The following is a 20,329-nucleotide window of genomic DNA, read 5'->3' on the forward strand; positions in this document are numbered from 1 at the left end:
CACCAGACCGGGGATATACACCAGACCAGGGATATACACCAGACCAGAGGATATACACCAGACCGGGGGCATACACCAGACCGGGGATGTACACCAGACCAGGGATATACACCAGACCAGAGGATATACACCAGACCGGGGGCATACACCAGACCGGGGATGTACACCAGACCGGGATATATACCCGACCAGGGATATACACCAGACCGGGGATGTACACCAGACCGGGATATATACCCGACCAGGGATATACACCAGACCGGGGATATATTCCAGACCGGGGATATACACCAGACTGGGGACATACACCAGACCAAGGGATATACACCAGACCAGGGGATATACACCAGACCAGGGGATATACACCAGACTGGGGATGTATACCAGACCGGGGGATATATACCAGACCGGGGGATATATACCAGACCGGGGACATACACCAGACCGGGGATATACACCAGACCAGGGATATATACCAGACTGGGGATACTCTCAATTGGAGGCGAGGAATACTCTCTGCGCCCATCACTAGTTTCTCTCTGGTTCAGTTCTACCATGACCCAAATTATTACGTATTAAGCAGGTAAACTGAAATGGTATAGGGTTTGGGTTCAGCTCTTGCGGACGATGTAGACCAAGAGAGACTAATTTGGCTGAATGTTTCAGTGTTGTAAATGCTGTGTACCTCAATGTGACATCGCCCTGTTCCAGTCCAATGTAGTCTTAACTGAGTGCTGATTGAAACATATGTTTCTCTGTTTGTCTCCAGGTGGTGCATGAGGTTCTTGCTGAGTCTCCAGCTGCTCTAACTCATGCCAGGTATGTAAACACAATAATCTGACAAAAACTACCCATGTACTGAAAGGGGAACGGGACTAGTGCTTTGATAATCAAACCCTGCAGTCTTTAGTGGGAGGAATTGAGTGAAAACCCTGATATGGTCCAATAAAGAATCAGGAAGAAGTGACCTAGGTGGGTAATGTTTTAGTTAAGGTGTGTTTCCACCTCATTCTACCTTCCAGTCCACTTTCTTGTTAGATCTAGCTGTCAGTTTGAGAATTTGCCGAGAAGTAACTGTGAGAGCTGTGGGCTGAAATGATTCAGGTTGCATTAGCAATTTCATCAAAATCTCAGGCAGAGAAGTCTCATTCAAGCTCATTAATGTGCCTGTTACTAATATCACACAGCGCAAATCCATCTTAATGATTCCAGACAAAAACAATATACCCACAACTTCACACAGCAAAAGGACTTCATGATTTTATTGTAAGTTTAAACCAAAACTGTTTGGGAATATTATGCACTGTGTGTTAATGATTTGACTGTGTATCAGCTGACGTTCGGTGGGTAGCACTCTCACTCTCACCTCAGAAGCTCCTGGGTTCAAATTCCCTTCCAGAGATTTGAACGGATAGTATCGTCTGACACTCCAGTACAGTGCTGAGGGAGTGCTGCACAGTTGGAGATGCCACCTTTATGATGCAGCATTCAATCAAACCCCTGTCTGCCTTTTAGATGAATGCAAAATCGCAGTGCAGCAAGTGCAAGGGGAGTTCTCCCCAATATTTATCTCTCAACCAACACCACTGAAGCAGGATATCTCAATTACTGACTTGAGTACTGCTGAACAAAAAACACAATTTGTTAAAGTTTTTCATCTTGCCTTCATCAGGACAATCCACACGAATACCAATCCAGGTGCTGACAATTAAAGCTGATTAAGATAAAAACAGGAAGTACAGGAGAAACACAACAGCTTTCCAGCATCTGTGGGAGGTCTGTGGAGAGAAACCTCGGGTCCAGTGACTGTTCCTTAGGACATGTAGTGAAGCAGGTTTACTGGACTCAAAACATTAACTCTCATTTCTGTCCACAAAAGCCTCCAGACGTGCTGGGATTGTTCAGCACTTTCTGATTTCTAACATCTGCAGTTGTTTCAGTTTTTAAAAATTTTTTAAAACCAGTGAGTCTCAATTGACGAACTTGTTTGAACTCAACAAGATAGGGGTCAGCCATTCTTTGCTTCATTTCTCAGGGCACTGCTCTGACCAAACACAGTCAGTCTGCCTGGTTTAAATGTAAATGAAGCCTGACAGGTAACTCCCAATTATCACTAACCAATGCATTCTCTGTGGCAATGCCTTTACTAATTAGAGTCCACTTGCAAACCAATCAGCACTCTCCTCTCATGCAGTATAAATGTTGATTTACTCCTTGAGTTGATATTTCTTCTGAATTAAGATCAGAATGGTGCTGGAAAAGCATAGCAAGTCAGGCAGCATCCAAGGATCTGGAAAATCGACGTTTCTGGCAGGAGCCCTTCTTCAGGAATGAGGTGGAGAGATAAATGGGAGGGGCGTGGGGCTGGGAGAATGTAGCTGAAAGTGCAATAGGTGAGTGGAGATGGGGGTAAAGGTGATAGGTCAGAGAGGAGGGTGGAACAGAGAAGTGGGAAGGGAGATGTCCAGGTAGGACAGGTCATGAGGATGTTGCTGAGCTGGAAGGTTGGAACTGGGGTGAGGCGGGGGAAGGGGAAATGAGGAAACTGGTGAAGTCCACATTAATGCCCTGGGTTGGAGTGTTCCATGGTGAAGATGAGGCGTTCTCCCTCCAGGCGTCGGGTGGTGAGAGAGCGGTAATGGAGGAGGCCCAGGACCTGCATGTCCTCAGAGTGGGAGGGGGAGTTGAAATGTTGGGCCACGGGACGGTGGGGTTGGTTGGTGCGGATGTCCCGGAGATGTTCCCTAAAACACTCTTCTCGCTGAGGTTATGAATGACTCTATGAAAATACAAGCTGTTTGTTTGCTACATGAGTACCTCCTAATTTGCTGGATTTCCTTCCAGTGAAATCTCACCGACCAACTTCAGCTTGTAATACCCAGAGACCTTTTCCCTGCTCCTTGTATCAAGTGACCGTCCTCAATGATGCAGTTGAAGCAAACAGCCCATTAATGAACTGTTGAGACCTGAATCCCCAGTTCAAGCATGGGTCGATGCTAACGCTGTGGCCCTTCTTAGCCTCTGTGTCCGTGGGTAGGGCGAGAGCATAATGTCTGCTCCTCTGGTTTTATTGTCTTAGAAAGTTAGGCTGGGATTCCTGCACCTGAACAATATCTAATAACTGTTCATTGGAAGGTCAGTCTGATAACATTCTTACATGTTTGAGCAGAGCCCTACCTTCTGCTGTACAGGGCTGCTGTTGGTCTTATCCTGAAATATGTACTTGGAGTGGTTTCCAATCTTCAGGAGCAGAGACTGGTGACCTCTGCATTGCTGGCTGTTGGCATAGGGACTGTGTGATGTCAGGGTGCCCATGGTAGTTATTTTTGGATCATTGATTCAGACCACATCAACCAGAGCTTACCAACCCCTGTGCAAAACTAAGCCCCAGGAAAAGCCAGCAGCTTCTGGAGAGGAGACAGTGGGGTGGGAATTGACAAGGGAGAAATAAGCTGGTAACCAGGTACTGGGGACAGATGCTGTTTCCAAGCCCTCCATTAGCACAGCAGGAAAATAGAAGGTTCACTAAAGAGTTGAGATTTATTTCCTGTAACTTTCTCACCTGAAGCCCGATAGTGCTCTCTAGCCAATGAAGTCTCTTTTTGTAGTGTAGGCACTATTGTAACGAGGGAACATGGCAGCCCGTTTGTACCTAGCAAGATCCCAGCAACAGCAATGCAATAATGGCAGGATAATTATTTTAAATGGCGTTAGTTAAGGGTAAAATACTGGTTCCAAGATTGTGTGGCTGGCTCCTGTTCATTTTTAAAATAGTAGCACTTTATGTTCACTTGAGAGAGAAGGCAAAGCCTTGGTCTAACATCTCATCCAAAAATGGCGCCTCTGACAGTGCAGCGCTCCCTCAGTGCTGCACTCCCACTGGCGTAGAGAATTGCAAAGATTCACAAGCCTTGGCGTGAAAGAATTTCTCCTCATCGTGATCCTGTATACACAATCTGGAGACTGTGATTCTGGTTTGAGAATTTTTTCAGTATCTTGCAGATGTTTTCAACACAGAAAGAGGCCTTTTGCCTATAACTTTGAAGTCCATGCCAACACAATGAATGTCTAAAGACAGCTTAAATGTTTAGAAGAGTTTCTGATTCAACCACCCTTTTCAGGCAGTGAGTTCCAGACTCCTACCACCACCCTCTGAGTGAAAAGAACTATGTTCAATTCTCCTCTTAGACTTCTATTCTTAACTTAAATCTATGCCTTCCCCCCAAGTTGTCGATCTGTCCACCAAGGGAATAAATGCTTTATTATCCATCTTACCCTCACTCCTCATCAACATACACACTCCTATCAAATTCCCTGTTTGCCTTCACTGCTCCAAAGAAAACAGCTCCAGCCTATTCAGTTTTCTCTTGTAGCTCAGACCCTGCAGCCCAGGCAATACCTGGTAAATCTCAGCATCCTTTCCAGTGCAATCATATCCTTGCTGTATGCCCTGTCAGAATTTTATACTTTACAGTGAGGTTACCTCTCATTCTTCTAAACGTTAGGAACTATCCTGAACCTCTTGTCATGGAACAATCCCATCGTTCCTGACAGCCCTCATTTCACTCCTCCTGAGGCCATGACTCAAGTAGATATTGCAAATCTCCCAGATCACTGCACTCTCCCAATTGTACCACTTTCAGTGGTTCTGACACAGACTGGCTGGCCCTTAATGGCTCGAATTCCTCAAAACTCTCCATCTCTCCGTCTCTCTCACCTCCGTTGAGATGTGCAATTCAACTTACCTCTTTTAATGAGAATTTTATCACTTCTGCCAATGTTTCCCAAGTGACTCAGCACCACATTTAATTTGATTGCTCTTTTGTAAAGCGTCTTGAACACTTTGTTCAATACAGGTGCTATATGAATGCAAGTGGGAAGTGGGGGAATACTAGAAAATGGTGGTCATAAACGCCACTCATTAGAGCGCTCACTTATTCCAAAATAAGAACTACAGTGAAAAAAGCACAGTACATAATACAAATTTACATAAAACAGAACCATAGAACATAGAACATAGAAGGATACAGCGCAGTACAGGCCCTTCGGCCCTCGATGTTGCGCCGACCGAGTCCTACCTAACCTATACTAGCCCAATAACTTCCAAATGCCTATCCAATGCCCGCTTAAATGAACATAAAGAAGGAGAGTTCACCACTGATACGGGCAGGGCATTCCATGAACTCACAACCCGCTGTGTGAAGAATCTACCCCTAACATCTGTCCTATACCTACCACCCCTTAATTTAAAGCTATGTCCCCTAGTAACACCTGACTCCATTAGCGGTAAAAGGTTCTTAGTATCTACCCTATCTAAACCCCTAATCATCTTATACACTTCTATCAGATCTCCCCTAAACCTTCTCTTCTCCAATGAGAACAGCCCCAAGTGCCTCAGCCTTTCCTCATAAGATTTTCCTACCATTCCAGGCAACATCCTGGTAAACCTCCTCTGCACTCGTTCTAAAGCTTCCACATCCTTCCTATAGTATGGCGACCAAAACTGCACACAATACTCCAGATGAGGCCTCACCAGAGTCTTATACAACTGCAACATGACCTCTGGACTCCGGAACTCAATTCCTCTGCCAATAAAGCCCAGTACACCATATGCCTTCCTCACAGCACTATTTACCTGGGTGGCAACTTTCAGAGATCTGTGTACATAGACACCAAGATCCCTCTGCTCATCCACACTACCAAGTAGCCTACCATTAGCCCAGTAATCCAACATCTTGTTATTCCTACCAAAGTGAACGACTTCGCACTTAGCTACATTGAATTCCATTTGCCACATTTCCGCCCAGCTCTGCAACTTATCTATATCCCGCTGTAACCTACCACTTCCTTCCTCACTATCCACAACTCCACCGACTTTCGTGTCATCCGCAAACTTGCTTACCCAGCTTTCAAGTCCTTCCTCTAGATCATTTATAAAGATAACAAAAAGCAATGGTCCCAAAACAGATCCTTGTGGTACACCGCTAGTAACTGCGCTCCAAGATGAACATAATCCATCAACTACTACCCTCTGTCTCCTTCCAGCCAGCCAATTCCTAATCCAAACCTCTAATGTATCCTCAATGCCATACCTCCGAAGTTTTAGCATTAGCCTACCATGGGAAACCTTATCGAACGCCTTACTAAAATCCATATACACAACATCTACTGCTTTACCCTCATCCACTTCCATAGTCACCTTCTCAAAGAACTCAATAAGGTTTGTGAGGCACGACCTGCCCTTCACAAAACCATGCTGGCTATCCCTGATCACGTTATTCCTACCCAGATGTTCATAAATCTTATCCCTTACCATTCTCTCTAAGACTTTGCCCACCACTGAAGTCAGACTCACTGGCCTATAGTTACTAGGGCTATCCCTACTCCCTTTCTTGAACAATGGGACCACATTCGCTATCCTCCAGTCCTCTGGTACTATTCCCGTTGACAATGACGACATAAAAATCCAGGCCAATGGCTCTGCTATCTCCTCCCTAGCTTCCCATAGGATCCTGGGGTAAATGCCATCAGGCCCAGGAGACTTATCTATATTCATCCTTTCCAATATTCCCAAAACCTCTTCCCTGCATATTTCCAGGGCATCCATTCTAATTATTTGTGATTCCATATTCACATCAGCAACAGTGTCCTGTTCCTGAGTGAATACTGATGAAAAGTACTGATTTAATGTCTCTCCAATCTCCTCCGCCTCCATACACAACTTCCCACTACTATCCTTGACTGGACCGATACCTACCCTAGTCATCCTTTTATTCTTGACATACCTATAGAAAGCCTTTGGGTTTTCCCTAATCCTACCAGCTAAAGACTTTTCATGTCCCCTTCTCGCTTTTCTTAGCTCCCTCTTTAGATCCTTCCTGGCTACCTTATAACTCTCAATCGCCCCTACTGAACCTTCACGCCTCATCTTTACATATGCCGCCTTCTTCCCTTTCACAAGGGACTCCAATTCCTTACTAAACCACGGCTGCCTCACAAGGCCCTTTACACCATGCCTGACTGGTACATACCTATCGAGGACACGCAGTAGCTGCTCCTTGAACAATCCCCACATCTCATTAGTGTTCTTCTCTTGAAGCCTGTTTTTCCAATCCACACAACCTAAGTCATGCCTCACTGCATCATAATTTCCCTGCCCCCAGCTATAGCTCTTGCCCTGCGGCGCACGATTATCCCTCTCCATCACTAAAGTAAAAGTCACCGAGTTGTGGTCACTGTCCCCGAAGTGCTCACCTACCTCCAAGTCTAACACCTGGCCTGGTTCATTACCTAGAACCAAATCCAATATAGCCTCCCCTCTTGTTGGCCTGTCGACATATTGTGTCAGGAAACCCTCCTGCACACATTGTACAAACACCGACCCATCTAATGAACTCGAGCTATAGCTCTCCCAGTCAATATCTGGGAAGTTAAAGTCCCCCATAACAACCACCCTGCTACCTTCACTCTTTTCCTGAATCATCCTCGCAATATTATCCTCTACTTCTCTAGGACTATTAGGAGGCCTGTAGAAAACACCTAACAGGGTGACCTCACCTTTCCTATTTCTAACCTCAGCCCAAACTACCTCAGATGGCAAGTCCTCTTCCATCGTCCATTCCACTGTTGTGATACTGTCTTTGACAAGTAATGCCACGCCTCCCCCTTTTTTACCCCCATGTCTGATCCTACTAAAACATTTGAACCCTGGAACGTGCAACAGCCATTCTTGTCCCTGTTCTACCCACGTCTCTGTAATGGCCACAACATCGAAGTCCCAGGTACCAACCCACGCTGCAAGTTCACCTACCTTATTCCTTATACTTCTGGCATTGAAGTATACACACTTCAATCCACCTTTCTGGTTACAGGCACCCTCCTTAGAGATCGCTGCATTATTCCTAACCTCCCTACACTCAAGGTCCTGTACCCTAAAGCTACAGTCCTGGTTCCCATGCCCCCGCGGAGTTAGTTTAAACCCTCCCAAAGAGCACTAGCAAACCTCCCCCCAAGGACACTGGTGCCCCTCAGGTTCAGGTGTAGCCCATCCTTTTTATAGAGGTCCCACCTTCCCCAGAAAGGACCCCAGTTGTCCAGAAACCGGAATCCCTCCCTCCTGCACCATCCCTGTAGCCACGCATTTAACTGCTCTCTCTCCCTATTCCTCGACACTCTATCACGTGGCACGGGTAACAAACCAGAGACTACAACTCTGTTTGTTCTAACTCTGAGCTTCCAACCTAGCTCCCTGAAAGCCTGTCTGACATCCTCACCCTTCTTCCTACCTATATCGTTGGTGCCAACGTGGACCACGATCTGGGGCTGCTCCCCCTCCCCCTTAAGGACCCGGAAAACACGATCAGCGACATCACGTACCCTTGCACCTGGGAGGCAACATACCAAACGTGAGTCCCTGTCGCCCCCACAAAACCGTCTGTCTGTACCCCTCACTATCGAGTCCCCAAGAACTATCGCTCTACCTTTCTCCACCCTACCCTTCTGAGCAACAGGGCCAGGCTCCGTGCCAGAGGCCTGAACCTCGTTGCTTGCCCCTGGTAAGTCATCCCCCCCACAAGCATCCAAAACGGTATACTTGTTCTTGAGGGGAATGACCGCAGGGGGTCCCTGCACTGGCTTCCTCCTCCCACTCCCCCTCACTGTCACCCATCTATCTTGAACTTTCGGAGTAACTACTTGCCTAAAGCTCCGATCTATGACCTCCTCTGCCTCCCGAATGATCCGCAGTTCATCCAACTCCAGCTCCAGTTCCCTAACACGGGTTTGGAGGAGCTGGAGATGGGTGCACTTCTTGCAAGTGTACTCAGCAGGGACGCTAATGGCTTCCCTCACCTCATACATGTTGCAAGAGGAACATTGCCCTCTCTGCACTGCCATCCCTCTAAAAGTAAGCTTTCCTTAAAAAAAACAACAAAAACCAACTAAATCTAAAGAAACAAACAAGGAAAATGCAGCACTTACCCGCTAGTCACAATTGGTCTTATTAATTAGGTTAGAGGAGGTGGAAGGGTGGGAGGCACTACTCGTGTAGTGCCTCAGGTGACTCGCCTACGCCTTTAAATAAGGGGAGGAAAAAAAAACCTTACCCAGGTAACCTAGCGCGCCTTCCGGGTCTGCTACCGCTTTTTTAAAGGAAAACTTTAAATTTACAACTATTAAATAAACGACCAAACTTACCCACCAGCCGTCGCGAAGTCTTCCGAGAGACTGAGGCCTAAAACTCGGAGCCCGCCTTTCACCATCTTCACATTTATTTGTTTGGTAGTTTGTCTTCCTTCATTCACTATTAATCTCAGCCTTTAGACATCAGCATTATAATTCTGAGTTCATATTTAATGGGAAAGGAAGAACATAGGAATTTCACGTTGATAACTGTTCATCAGAATCACCTCCTTTTGCTTTGTACCATTGTCTTTTTGTTTCATTTTCTCGCGCCTGCCTTCCACAGGAGACAGGAGGGTGCATCAGAGCCCAATAACACAGTAATAGAGATGTACAGCACGGAAACAGACCCTTCAGTCCAACTCATTCATGCTGACCAGATATCCTAACCTAATCTAGTCCCCTTTGCCATCACTGGGCACATATCCCTCTAAACCCTTCTTATTCATGATGCGGAGGAGCCAGTGTTGGACTTGGGTGGACAAAGTTAAAACTCACACAACACCAGGTTCCAGTCCAACAGCTTTATTTGGAAGTACTAGCTTTCAGAGTGCTGATTATTTATATACCCATCCAGATGCCCGTTAAATGTTGTAATCATGCCAACCACTTCCTCTGGCAACTCATTCCACACACGCACCACCCTCTGTGTGAAACACTTGCCCCTTAGGTCCCTTTTAAATCTTTCCCCTCTCACCCTAAAGCTATGCCCTCTAGTTCTGGGCTCCCCGACCACAGGGAAAAGAGTTTTGCTATTTATCCTATCCATGCCCCTCAGATTTTATAAACCTCTACAAGGTCACCCCTCAGCCTCCAGGAGCAGCAACGGTGACAGGACCTGCCCATTCACCCTCTGTCCTATCATTGACACTCCCAGGCATTCCTTCCCTTGTCGTAGTTGCTTAAAATGTTAAAAAATGTTGTCATGGGTGACGTCAACTTCCCTGATGTTGATTGGAACCTCCTTTGTGCAGACAGTTTGGATGGAGCAGTTTTTGTCAGGTGTGAGCAAAGAACCATGCTAGATGTGAGATCTCTCAGTGGGAGGGCATTTCTGTGATAGTGATCACAACTCCCTGACCTTTACTATAGCCATAGAGAGGGATAGGAGCATATGGTATGGGAAAGTATTTAATTGGGGGAAGGGGAATTACAATGCTGTTTGGCAGGAACCGTGGAGCATAAATTGGGAGCAGATATTCTCAGGGAACTGTGTGACCCAAGTTTGGAAGCTGTTTAGGAAGTACTTGCCGATAGTGCTAGATAGGTTTGACCCACTGAGGCAAGGATGGGATGGTAGGGTGAAGGACCCTTGGGTGTTAAGGGATGTGGAATATCTAATCAAAAGGAAGAAGGAAGCTTACTTCAGATTGAGGAAGGAAGGATCAGCCCAGGAAGAAACTGAAGAATGGACATGGAGAGCCTAAAGGGGGCAGGAAAAAGCTTTCGCGGGTAGGATTAAGAAAAACCCTAAGGCATTCCACACTTATGCGAGGATCAAGAGGATGGCCAGAGTGAGGGTAGGGGTGATCAGGGATAAGGGAGGGAACTTCTGCCTGGAGTGGAAGGACGTTGGGGAGGTCCTTAATGAATATTTTGCTTCAGTATTCACTATTGAGGGGGACCTTGTTTTTGTAAGGACTGTGTGAAACAGACTGATATGTGAGAACAGGTTGATGTTAAGAAGGAGGATGTGCTGAAAATTTTGAAAAACATGAGGATAGATAAGTCCCCTGGGCCAGATGGGATAAACCCTCGGTTACTACAGGAAGTGAAGGAAGAGATCGCTGCACCTTTGGTGATGATCTTTGTGTCCTCACTGTCCACTGGAGTAGTGCCAGATGATTGGAGGGTGGCAAATGTTATTCCCTTGTTCAAGAAAGGCAATAGGCATAATCCTGGGAATTACAGACCAGTCAGTCTTATTTCAGTGGTAGGCAAATTATTGGAAAGAATGCTGAGAGACAGGATTTATGATTACTTGGAAAAGCATAGCTGGTTAGAGATAGTCAGCATGGCTTTGTGAGGGGCAGGTCATGCTTCACATGCCTTATTGAATTCTTTGATAAAGTTAGATAGGCTCATTCAGAAAGTAAGGAGACATGGGATACAGGGAAATCTGGCTGTCTGTATGCAGAACTGGCTGGCCCATAGAAGACAGAGGGTGACGGTAGATGGAAAGTATTCAGCCTGGAGCTTGGTGACCAGTGATGTTCTGCAGGGATCTGTTATGGGACGTCTGCTCTTTATGATTTTTATAAATGACTTGGATGAAGGAGTTAGTAAGTTTGCCAATGACATGAAGGTTGGTGGAGTTGTGGATGGTGTGGGGAGCTGTTGTAGGTTGCAGTGGGACATTGACAAGATGCAGAACTGGGCTGAGAAGTAGCAGATGGAGTTCAACCTGGAAAAGTGTGAAGTGATTCATTTTGGAAGGTCGAATTTGAATGCAGATTACAGAATTAAAGGCAGATTTCATTGCATTGTGGAGGAACAGAGGGATCTTGGCATCCACATCCACAGATCCCGCAAAGTTGCCACCCAAGTTGATAGGGTTGTTAAGAAGGCGTATGGTGTGTTGGCTTTCGTTAACAGGGGGATTGAGTTTAAGAGCTGTGAGGTTATGCTGCAGCTCTATAAAACCCTGGTTCGACCACAGTTGGAATATTGTGTTCAGTTCTGGTCACCTCATTATAGGAAGGATTTGGAAGCTTTAGAGAGGGTGCAGAGGAGATTTATCAGGATGCTGCCTAGACTGGAGGGCATGTCTTATGAAGAAAGGTTGTGGGAGCTAAGGCTTTTCTCATTGGAACGAAGAAGGATGAGAGGTAACTTAATAGAAATGTACAAGATATTAAGAGGCATAGATAGAGTGGATAGCCAGAGAATTTTTCCCATGGCTATCACGAGAAGACATAATTTTAAGGTGATTGGAAGAAGGTTTATGGGAGCTGTTAGAGGTAGGTTCTTTACACAGAAGGTGGTGGGTGTGTGGACTGAACTGCCAGTGGTGGTGATAGAGTCAGAGACGTTAAGGACATTTAAGCGACTCTTGGATAGGCACACGGATGATAGTACAATAAAGGGTATGATTAAAGTAGAATAAAAGGCCAGCACAACATCGAGGGCTGAAGGGCCTGTACTGTGCTGTACTATTCTACATCCCATCTAATACTTTTCAGTTCCAGTGAACAGTTTTTGACCTGAAATGTTAACTCTTTCTGTCTCCACAGAACCTGTCTGGCCTGTTGAGTGGTTGCTGAATTTTTTCATTTCATTTCTGGTTTTCAGTATCCACAGTATTAAGCTCTCCGTTCTGTTGAAAAGTCTGTTTTGTTCTGCTGGGCTTTTTCCCTTGAGTGCATAAACCCCAGACTATTTTACCATTTGGGAGGGGAAGGGGTGAGCTGGGAGTAGTTGCGAGAGGTGAATGACGATAGAGAAATTAATGTTGGTTCCTTTTCGTTTCTGTCTTCCTGTTCAGTGGAATTGGAGTCCGAAGATTTTCAGGACCACCTTCATCTCAGAACCTCCTCGACCGACTTGGTCGTACTGGACCCAGAACTCTACCCTCGCTTTCCACCGATGCCAAAGAACTGGTCAAATCTGTTCGTGCCATCATTGAAGCAGACTGTGAGTAATTAACTGGTGAACCAGTTATAATTCTACACTAACTCATGTCGTCTCACATCATTACTGCTAGATTCCATTCGAATTAAATGCAGGAATCTAAAACTAGGGGTCACAATTGTGGGACAGTTACTAATATATTACTTTCTTGCTGTTTTACCAGGTTATAAGGGTGTTAGAGTAAAAAATGAGGTCTGCAGATGCTGGAGATCACAGCTGCAAATGTGTTGCTGGTCAAAGCACAGCAGGCCAGGCAGCATCTCAGGAATAGAGAATTCGACGTTTCGAGCATAAGCCCTTCATCAGGAACAAGAGAGAGAGAGAGCCAAGCAGGCTAAGATAAAGGGTAGGGAGGAGGGACTAGGGGGAGGGGCGATGGAGGTGGGATAGGTGGAAGGAGGTCTAGGTGAGGGTGATAGGCCGGAGTGGGGTGGGGGCGGAGAGGTCAGGAAGAGGATTGCAGGTTAGGAGGGCGGTGCTGAGTTCATACCTTGTGGTTGGAGGGTTCCCAGGCGGAAGATGAGGCGCTCCTCCTCCAGCCGTCGTGTTGTTGTGTTCTGCTGGTGGAGGAGTCCAAGGACCTGCATGTCCTCGGTGGAGTGGGAGGGAGAGTTAAAGTGTTGAGCCACGGGTGTTAGGTCCATCAGGACAGGATTGGCAGGCTGGATCTCTTCTCTTTTAAAAGGTGTATCGGTAGAAAGATAGGAAAGGTTTTGATAGAATCAATTAATAGAATCATAGAGCACAGAAACAGGCCCTGTGGTCCAACTCATCCTTGCCAACCAAGTTTCCCAAACTAATCTAGTCCCACTTGTCTGTGTTTGGCCCATATCCCTCTAAACCTTTCTAATTCATGTACCTGTACAAATGACTCTTAAATGTTGTAACTGTACCTGCATCTACCACTTCCTTGGGCAGATCATTCCACAAATGACTGCCCTCCGAAAAACCTGCCCCTCAAGTCTCTTCAAATCTTTCTCCTCTCACCTTAACAATATGCCCCTAGTTTTCAACACTTCTACCGCAGGGAAAAGACCTTAGCTCTTCACCAGATCCATGCCCCTCATGATTTTATAAATCTCTATCAGGTCACCCCTCAACCTCCTACACTCCAGTGAGAAAGGTCCCAGCCCCTCCAGCCTATTTTTATAACTCAAACTCTCCAGTCTCAGCAACATCCTGGTCAATGTTTTCTGAACCCTCTCCAATTTAATAATATCCTTCCTATAGTAGGAATATATATAAGTGTACATGTATTTGGAGTGTTTCCAATTTTAGGAAAAGTATAACTAGAGGCCATTAAGAAACACAGGAGGGAATCCAGGAGAAATGTCTCACCTAGAGATTGGAGAGAATGTACAAACTGCTAACACAGAAGAGTTTGAGGCGAATACTTGAGATCAGGAGAAACTCATTTGAGGGAGAATTGGAGGAGATTCATGTAAAGCATAAACCCCAGCGTGGGCCATTTGTGCTGTATGTCATGTTAACCTGTGCCTAAAGCCTGGGCTATAAAAATACAGAAACTAGGAGCAGGAGAAGGCCCTTTGAGCCTGTGATCATGGCTGATCATCTAACTCAGTCCCCTGTTCCTGCTCTCTCCTCATACCTTTTAATCCCTTTAGCCATACTTATACACTTAATGGTAAGGTCCTGGGGAGTGTTACTGATCAAAGAGATCTTGGAGGATCCTGCAGGGTCATTGTTCCTTGAAAGTCGCAGGTAGACAGGATAGTGAAGAAGGTATGCTTTCCTTTATTGGATGGAGCATTGAGTATAGGAGTTGGAAGGTCATGTTGCAGCTGTACACAACATTGGTTCAGCCACTTTTAGAAGATTGTGTACAGTTCTGTTCTTCCTCCTATAGCAAGGATATTGTGAAACTTGAAAGGGTTCAGAAAAGATTTACAAGAATGTAGCCAGAGTTGATGGATTTGAGCTATAGGGAGAGATTGAATAGGCTGGGGCTGTTTTCCTTGGGGCGTAAGAGGCTGAGGGGGTGACCTTATAGAGATTTATAGAATCATGAGGGGCATGGATAGGGTAAATAGGCAAGATCTTTTCTCTGGGATGGGGGAGTCCAGAACTAGAGGGCGTAGGTTTAGGGTGAGAAGGGAATGATTTAAGAGAGACCTAAGGGGCAACATTTTCACACAGAGGGTGGTACGTGTATGGAATGAGCTGCCAGAGGAAGTGGTGGAGGCTGGTACAATTGCAACATTTAAAAGGCATCTGGATGGATATATGAATAGGGAGGGTTTGGAGAGATATGAGCCAGTGCTGACAAATGGGACTACATGAGATTAGGATATCTGGTCAGTATGGACGAGTTGGACCAAAGGGTCTGTTTCCATGTTGCACATCTCGATGACTCTATTTCTGTACCTATAGCATTAGAACTATCTCTAACTCCTTCATGAAAACATTAATATATTGGCCTCAACTGCTTCCTGTGGCAGTTAACTCCGGAGGCTCTCCAGTCTCCGGGTGAAGAAGTTTCTCCTCATCTCAGTGCTAAATGGCCAACCCATATTCTTTGACTACAACGACTGTTCAGGACTCCTCAGTCATCAGAAACATCCTTCCTGCATTTCTCTGTCAAGTATTTTTGAAAGTTTATCGGTTTCTATGAGATACTCTACCCTCCTCATTCTTCTAAATCCAGTGAACACAGTCCTAACTGATCCTTCATCTCTTCATGTGTCAGTCCTATCATGCTCGGAATCAGTCTAATATATTCTCACTGCACTCCCTCCGTCACCAGAACATCCTTCTTCAGGTAAGGAGACCAAAACTGCACACAATACTTCAGGTGTGGTCTCGCACATCTGCAGCAAGACATCCCTGCCCCTGTACTCAGATCCTCTCACCATGAAGACGAACACACCACTTATTTTCTTCACAGCCTACTGCACCTACATAGTTGTCTTCAGGACACCCAGGTCTTGTAGCACCTTCCTGTTTCCCAATCTATTGCCATTCAGAGAAACTGCCTTTCTGTTTTTGCTACCAACATGGATAACCTCACAGTTGTACTTCATCTGCCATGCATTTGCCCACTCACTGTGTCTAAATCAGACTGAAACACCTCTGCATCCCCCCACAGTTTACTTCCACCCAGCTTCATGTTGTCCGAATTCTATCCAATCCAGTGTGAGTGCAGCCATCAGATCTATTCCTCTGGGATTTTTCATGTACGGGAATACCAATGTTCCAGTTCAGCTAGACCCAGAGAGAATGGAGGCAGCTTCATTGCCACCAACTGTTGTTTTACTTGACACAAAGTGAAACGGTTTTGGCTAGCGAGATAAAAAAAAGTGAGATTGGTGCCACCATACTTTACAGAACTAATTTCTGAAAGAACAGCTTACTCTCCACAGTTTGCTCTTACCCAAGCTCACACTGTGGTGGCCTTCAAAGGTGACCAGGCTAATAGATGTGAGATCAGATCCCAATGTTGGACTGTCCAGGTCCCAGGCAAGGACAGATTTGTTGAAAATGTGTTGCTGGAAAAGCGCAGCAGGTCAGGCAGCATCCAAGAAGCAAGAGATTCGACATTTCGGGCATAAGCCCTTCTTCAGGAATCAGCAACACGTGTGTTGCTTTTCCAGCAACACATTTTCAGCTCTGATCTCCAGTATCTGTAGACCTCACTTTCTCCTTGAAGATTTACTAGTGCTGCACTTGAAAAAACAATTAACTGCACACAATTAAATAGGAGTTATTATTCTACAATATGAAATGTTCAGCATAAAATTACACTACTCAGGTTGCATGTGAGGCTCCATTCCCTTGTCTCACCCTAACAACATACCTTTTCAATCCTGTGCTCCCCAACCTTTTTCCACTGTGACTGCATTTCAAGGCTGAAACGTTGTTGTGTGACTTCTTAGTGATATCTGAGAGTGCGAAGGGGAGGGGATGGACTCTGAAGTTATGATCCCAAAATTTGAGCTTGCAACAGTACTGAGCCCTACGCCTGGACTTCACGGCTGGCCCTTACACCTGAACAAAAGATCAGTATTCACAACTCGACCAAGGTTCTGTCTTTAACAATCCTTGACTGACTCTAGATACTGGAATCTTTACTGAAAACAACAAATGTGGGCCAGGGAGCAAGATAACGTTGAGTCTGATGACTCTTCATCAGAGCTGACATGAAGTATGGAACGGGAGGATTTATGCTATACTTGGGGAGGGGGCTTAAAGTGTAGCGTGCTGGGGGAGAAAGGATGTTGATAATTCAGATTAAGTGATCAGAATGGGAGAACAGTCCGATAATGCCGCGTCTAACAGCTGGACTGGAAAGGACAGACAGTCACACTGGAGTGGGTTAGGGGGAGGGCAGAGAGGACATGGTGACAGTGAATATAACAAGTACAGCTAAAAGCAAGCGAAGGAATGGGTCTCCCTCAATATTAAGTTCAGAAGGTTGTAAAGTGCCTGACTAAACCTCACTGCCTCCACACCTCTCCCCTTCTTTAAGGTAATCCCTAAGCCTTTGATCATTTGTGTTCATTTCTCCTTCTGTGGCCCTGGATCACATTTTCTTCGATAACCTGATGCTTGTGAAATGCCCTGGGACATTTTGCAATGCTGAAAATGCTACTTGTGCAAGATGACAGATTCTCCTAAAGCAAGACTTTCAAGAGATACAGAGCTGAAGCAATCGGGCAGCATGATGGCACGGTGCCAGGGACCCGGGTTTGAATCCAGCCTCAGGCGACTGTCTGTGTGGAGTTTGCACATTCTCCTCGTGTCTGCATGGGTTTCCTCCGGGTGCTCTGGTTTCCTCCCACAGTCCAAAGACTTGCAGATTCGGTGGATAGGCAGGGAGGAGTTGCCCATGGTGTCCAGGGATATGTAGGTGAAGTGGGTTAGCCATGGAACTGCAGGGTTACAGGGATGGGGTGGGTCTGGGTGGGATGCTCTTTGGAGGATTGGTGTAGACAATTGGCCTGCTTTCACACTGTAGGGATTCCATGATGTGTAATCAAGGTACATATGAGCCATGATCTGATTGAGTATCAGAACAGCTTTGAAGGGCTGAATGGCCTCCTCCTCAATCAAGGCAGTTCTTCCGTCATTTATTGTGAAATTATGTTTTTTTTTAAATGCCCAATGTTTATTTTCCTGACATCATTGTCCTGAAGCCTAGTAAACTTCCTCATTACACACTGTATTCAAATCAACGACTGTATTTCCAAACTAACTCAGAGGTTCCTGGAGTGCCACTTAGTTTTGTTGGCCAAGAGCATGGTGTTTAATAATGTTGATGGTATAGATTTAGTCCCTGAACCAGGTGAGGTCATTCTTGCAGCTTGCCCCTTGTCCTTGCTCCACTGTGTCACTGTGTCTTGGAGATGTGTGAAAAGCCATCAATAACAGCTCTCAGACCACAAGGATGCTGAAAGCAGAGAGCGAGACCTGCTCAGCTTCAGACAAGCTGTGAATTAGAGCAGCAAGTGACGTGTGAGCGACAAGTTTCAGTGGAGTAAACATCCCAAAGAGAAGGGCATTGAAGAGATGGAGTGAAAGATGGAGTTGTACTGAGCAGGCAGGATAGAGGATTTAAGGGAACAATATGGACTAAGCAGTGGAGGGGGAATAATAATGTTGCTGGACTGGTAATCCAGAGAGGAGAAAGTGAGAAGATGTTGGAGACCAGAGTTGAAAAATGTGGTGCTGGAAAAACACAGCAGGCCAGGCAGCATCCGAGGAGCAGGGGAATTGACGTTTCGGGCATAAGCCCTTCTTCAGGGAGATTCTCCTGCTCCTCGGATGCTGCCTGGCCTGCTGTGTTTTTCCAACACCACATTTTTCAACTCTGGTAATCCAGAGATCCAAGCTAAACTGCTGCTGCTGAACAATTAATAAATCTACAATATAAAACTAGTCTCGGTACCTGAAATATCATTGATTATCATAAAAATCCATTTGGTTCAGTAATGATCTTTTAGGGAAAGGAATCTGCCTTCCTGCTGTGGTCTGGCCTACAGGAGACTGTAGATCCACAGAAAGGGGCTTGACTCTTAACTGACATCTGAAATGGCCAACAAGCCATTCAGTCTGAGGGCAATCCAGGGATGGGCAAGACACATTGCACTTCAAACCAACACCCACATCCCTTGACATTATGTTAAAAAAAGGAAGATTTACGAGGGATAGAATCCAGACTAGATAGTGAAGGTAATTGGAGAGTGAGATAGAGCAAATGATGAAGAACGTCAGAGAGTGAGTGAGGACTGATCGCAGAGCAGAAGAGGGTTTTTGTAAGGCTGACAGGGTTTTGGGAGTCGGTACAGGACAGAGATTAGATTCTCTACAATGTGGAAACAGGCCCTTCGGAGAGAAACCCACCCTCTTATATTTACCCCTGACTAATCCACCTAACACTACGGGCAGTTTAGCATGGCCAATTCACCGAACCTGCACACCTTTGGACTGTGGGAGGAAACCGGAGCACCCGGAGGAAACCCACGCAGACACAGGGAGAATGTACAAACTCCACACAGACAGTCGCCTGAGGCTGGAATCAAACCCGGGTCCCTGGCGCTGTGAGGCAGCAGTGCTAACCACTGAGCCACCGTGCTGGGGGTTAAGTCCTTCTCCTCTGTTTCGATGCTGGTTGTGAGGAAGGCAGAAACACATACCGAGCTCTAAGACAGCAGGCCGCATGCAGCTGAGAAACGTGATAGGAGAGGGGTGGGAGAATAAAATTTGATCAGAGCAGAATAGTTTGCTCATCAGACAGTTCCCTCCATTATAGTCAGAGACAGATGCCTCGACCCCACTACTTGGAACATACAGCAATGAGCTTTTACCGGAGAAGAGCACCCTCCAGGGAAAAAGGCCTGTCAGCTTCAGGTGGCCTGTGGAGTGTGAGGAAGAGCATTGCTGCAGTATAACAGGGATAGCAGCTCCCAGACTGAGCTGGCAGCAGCTCAGGCCCAGCTAGAGTACGCTGCTGGCTCCACTGCCCAGAACAGTGCTTTCCTCATACACTGATTTACAAAGAGGACTTGAACTTTTATGGCGTTTAATCACAACAGTCAGCAATTAGTGTCAAACTAATTACCTTTTGGTGCAGTCACTGCTGTTACATTGGCAAAAACTGTAGCAGGATCTCTCAAATTGCAACTGGGTAAGTGTTCAGTTTAATCTGTTTCTGAGGGTGGCTGACGTAGGAATGCTGGCTCCTCTCATACTAACAGCATCATCCAGAAGGCAGCTCGGGACTTCCCTTGGGCTTTGAATGTCTGTTCTGAAGCACTCGCTCAGTACTGCACTGCTACATCTGGACAAGCTAAGCTCAACTCGTTAGGGTAACACTCAAGCTCTTGTTTTTAGATCAGTGTGGTGCTGGGAAAGCACGGCAGGTCAGGCAGCATCCGAGGAGCAGGGAAATCCACATTCCGGGCAAAAGCCCTACATCAGGAATAGAGGCAGGGAGCCTCCAGAGTGCAGAGAGAAATTGATGCTCAAGCTCACAGTCTCACAGCTCTGATAAGAGCAACAT

The 20,329-nt window shown here is 46.0% G+C and overlaps 1 protein-coding gene across 2 annotated transcripts in view; it reads left to right on the plus strand.

Annotated features, from left to right (window-relative positions):
* The window catches only part of stxbp4 (syntaxin binding protein 4), a 271,436-nt gene that overhangs the window by 211,305 nt on the left and 39,802 nt on the right, over positions 1-20,329 (plus strand). For both annotated transcript variants that reach the window (XM_060844429.1, XM_060844430.1), the window contains 2 exons: positions 770-819; positions 12,665-12,813. In XM_060844429.1, the coding sequence (XP_060700412.1) occupies positions 770-819; positions 12,665-12,813 (199 nt within the window). The remainder of the gene's footprint in view (positions 1-769; positions 820-12,664; positions 12,814-20,329) is intronic.

This window comes from Hemiscyllium ocellatum, chromosome 25, assembly GCF_020745735.1.
Source record: "Hemiscyllium ocellatum isolate sHemOce1 chromosome 25, sHemOce1.pat.X.cur, whole genome shotgun sequence".
Taxonomy (NCBI): domain Eukaryota; kingdom Metazoa; phylum Chordata; class Chondrichthyes; order Orectolobiformes; family Hemiscylliidae; genus Hemiscyllium; species Hemiscyllium ocellatum.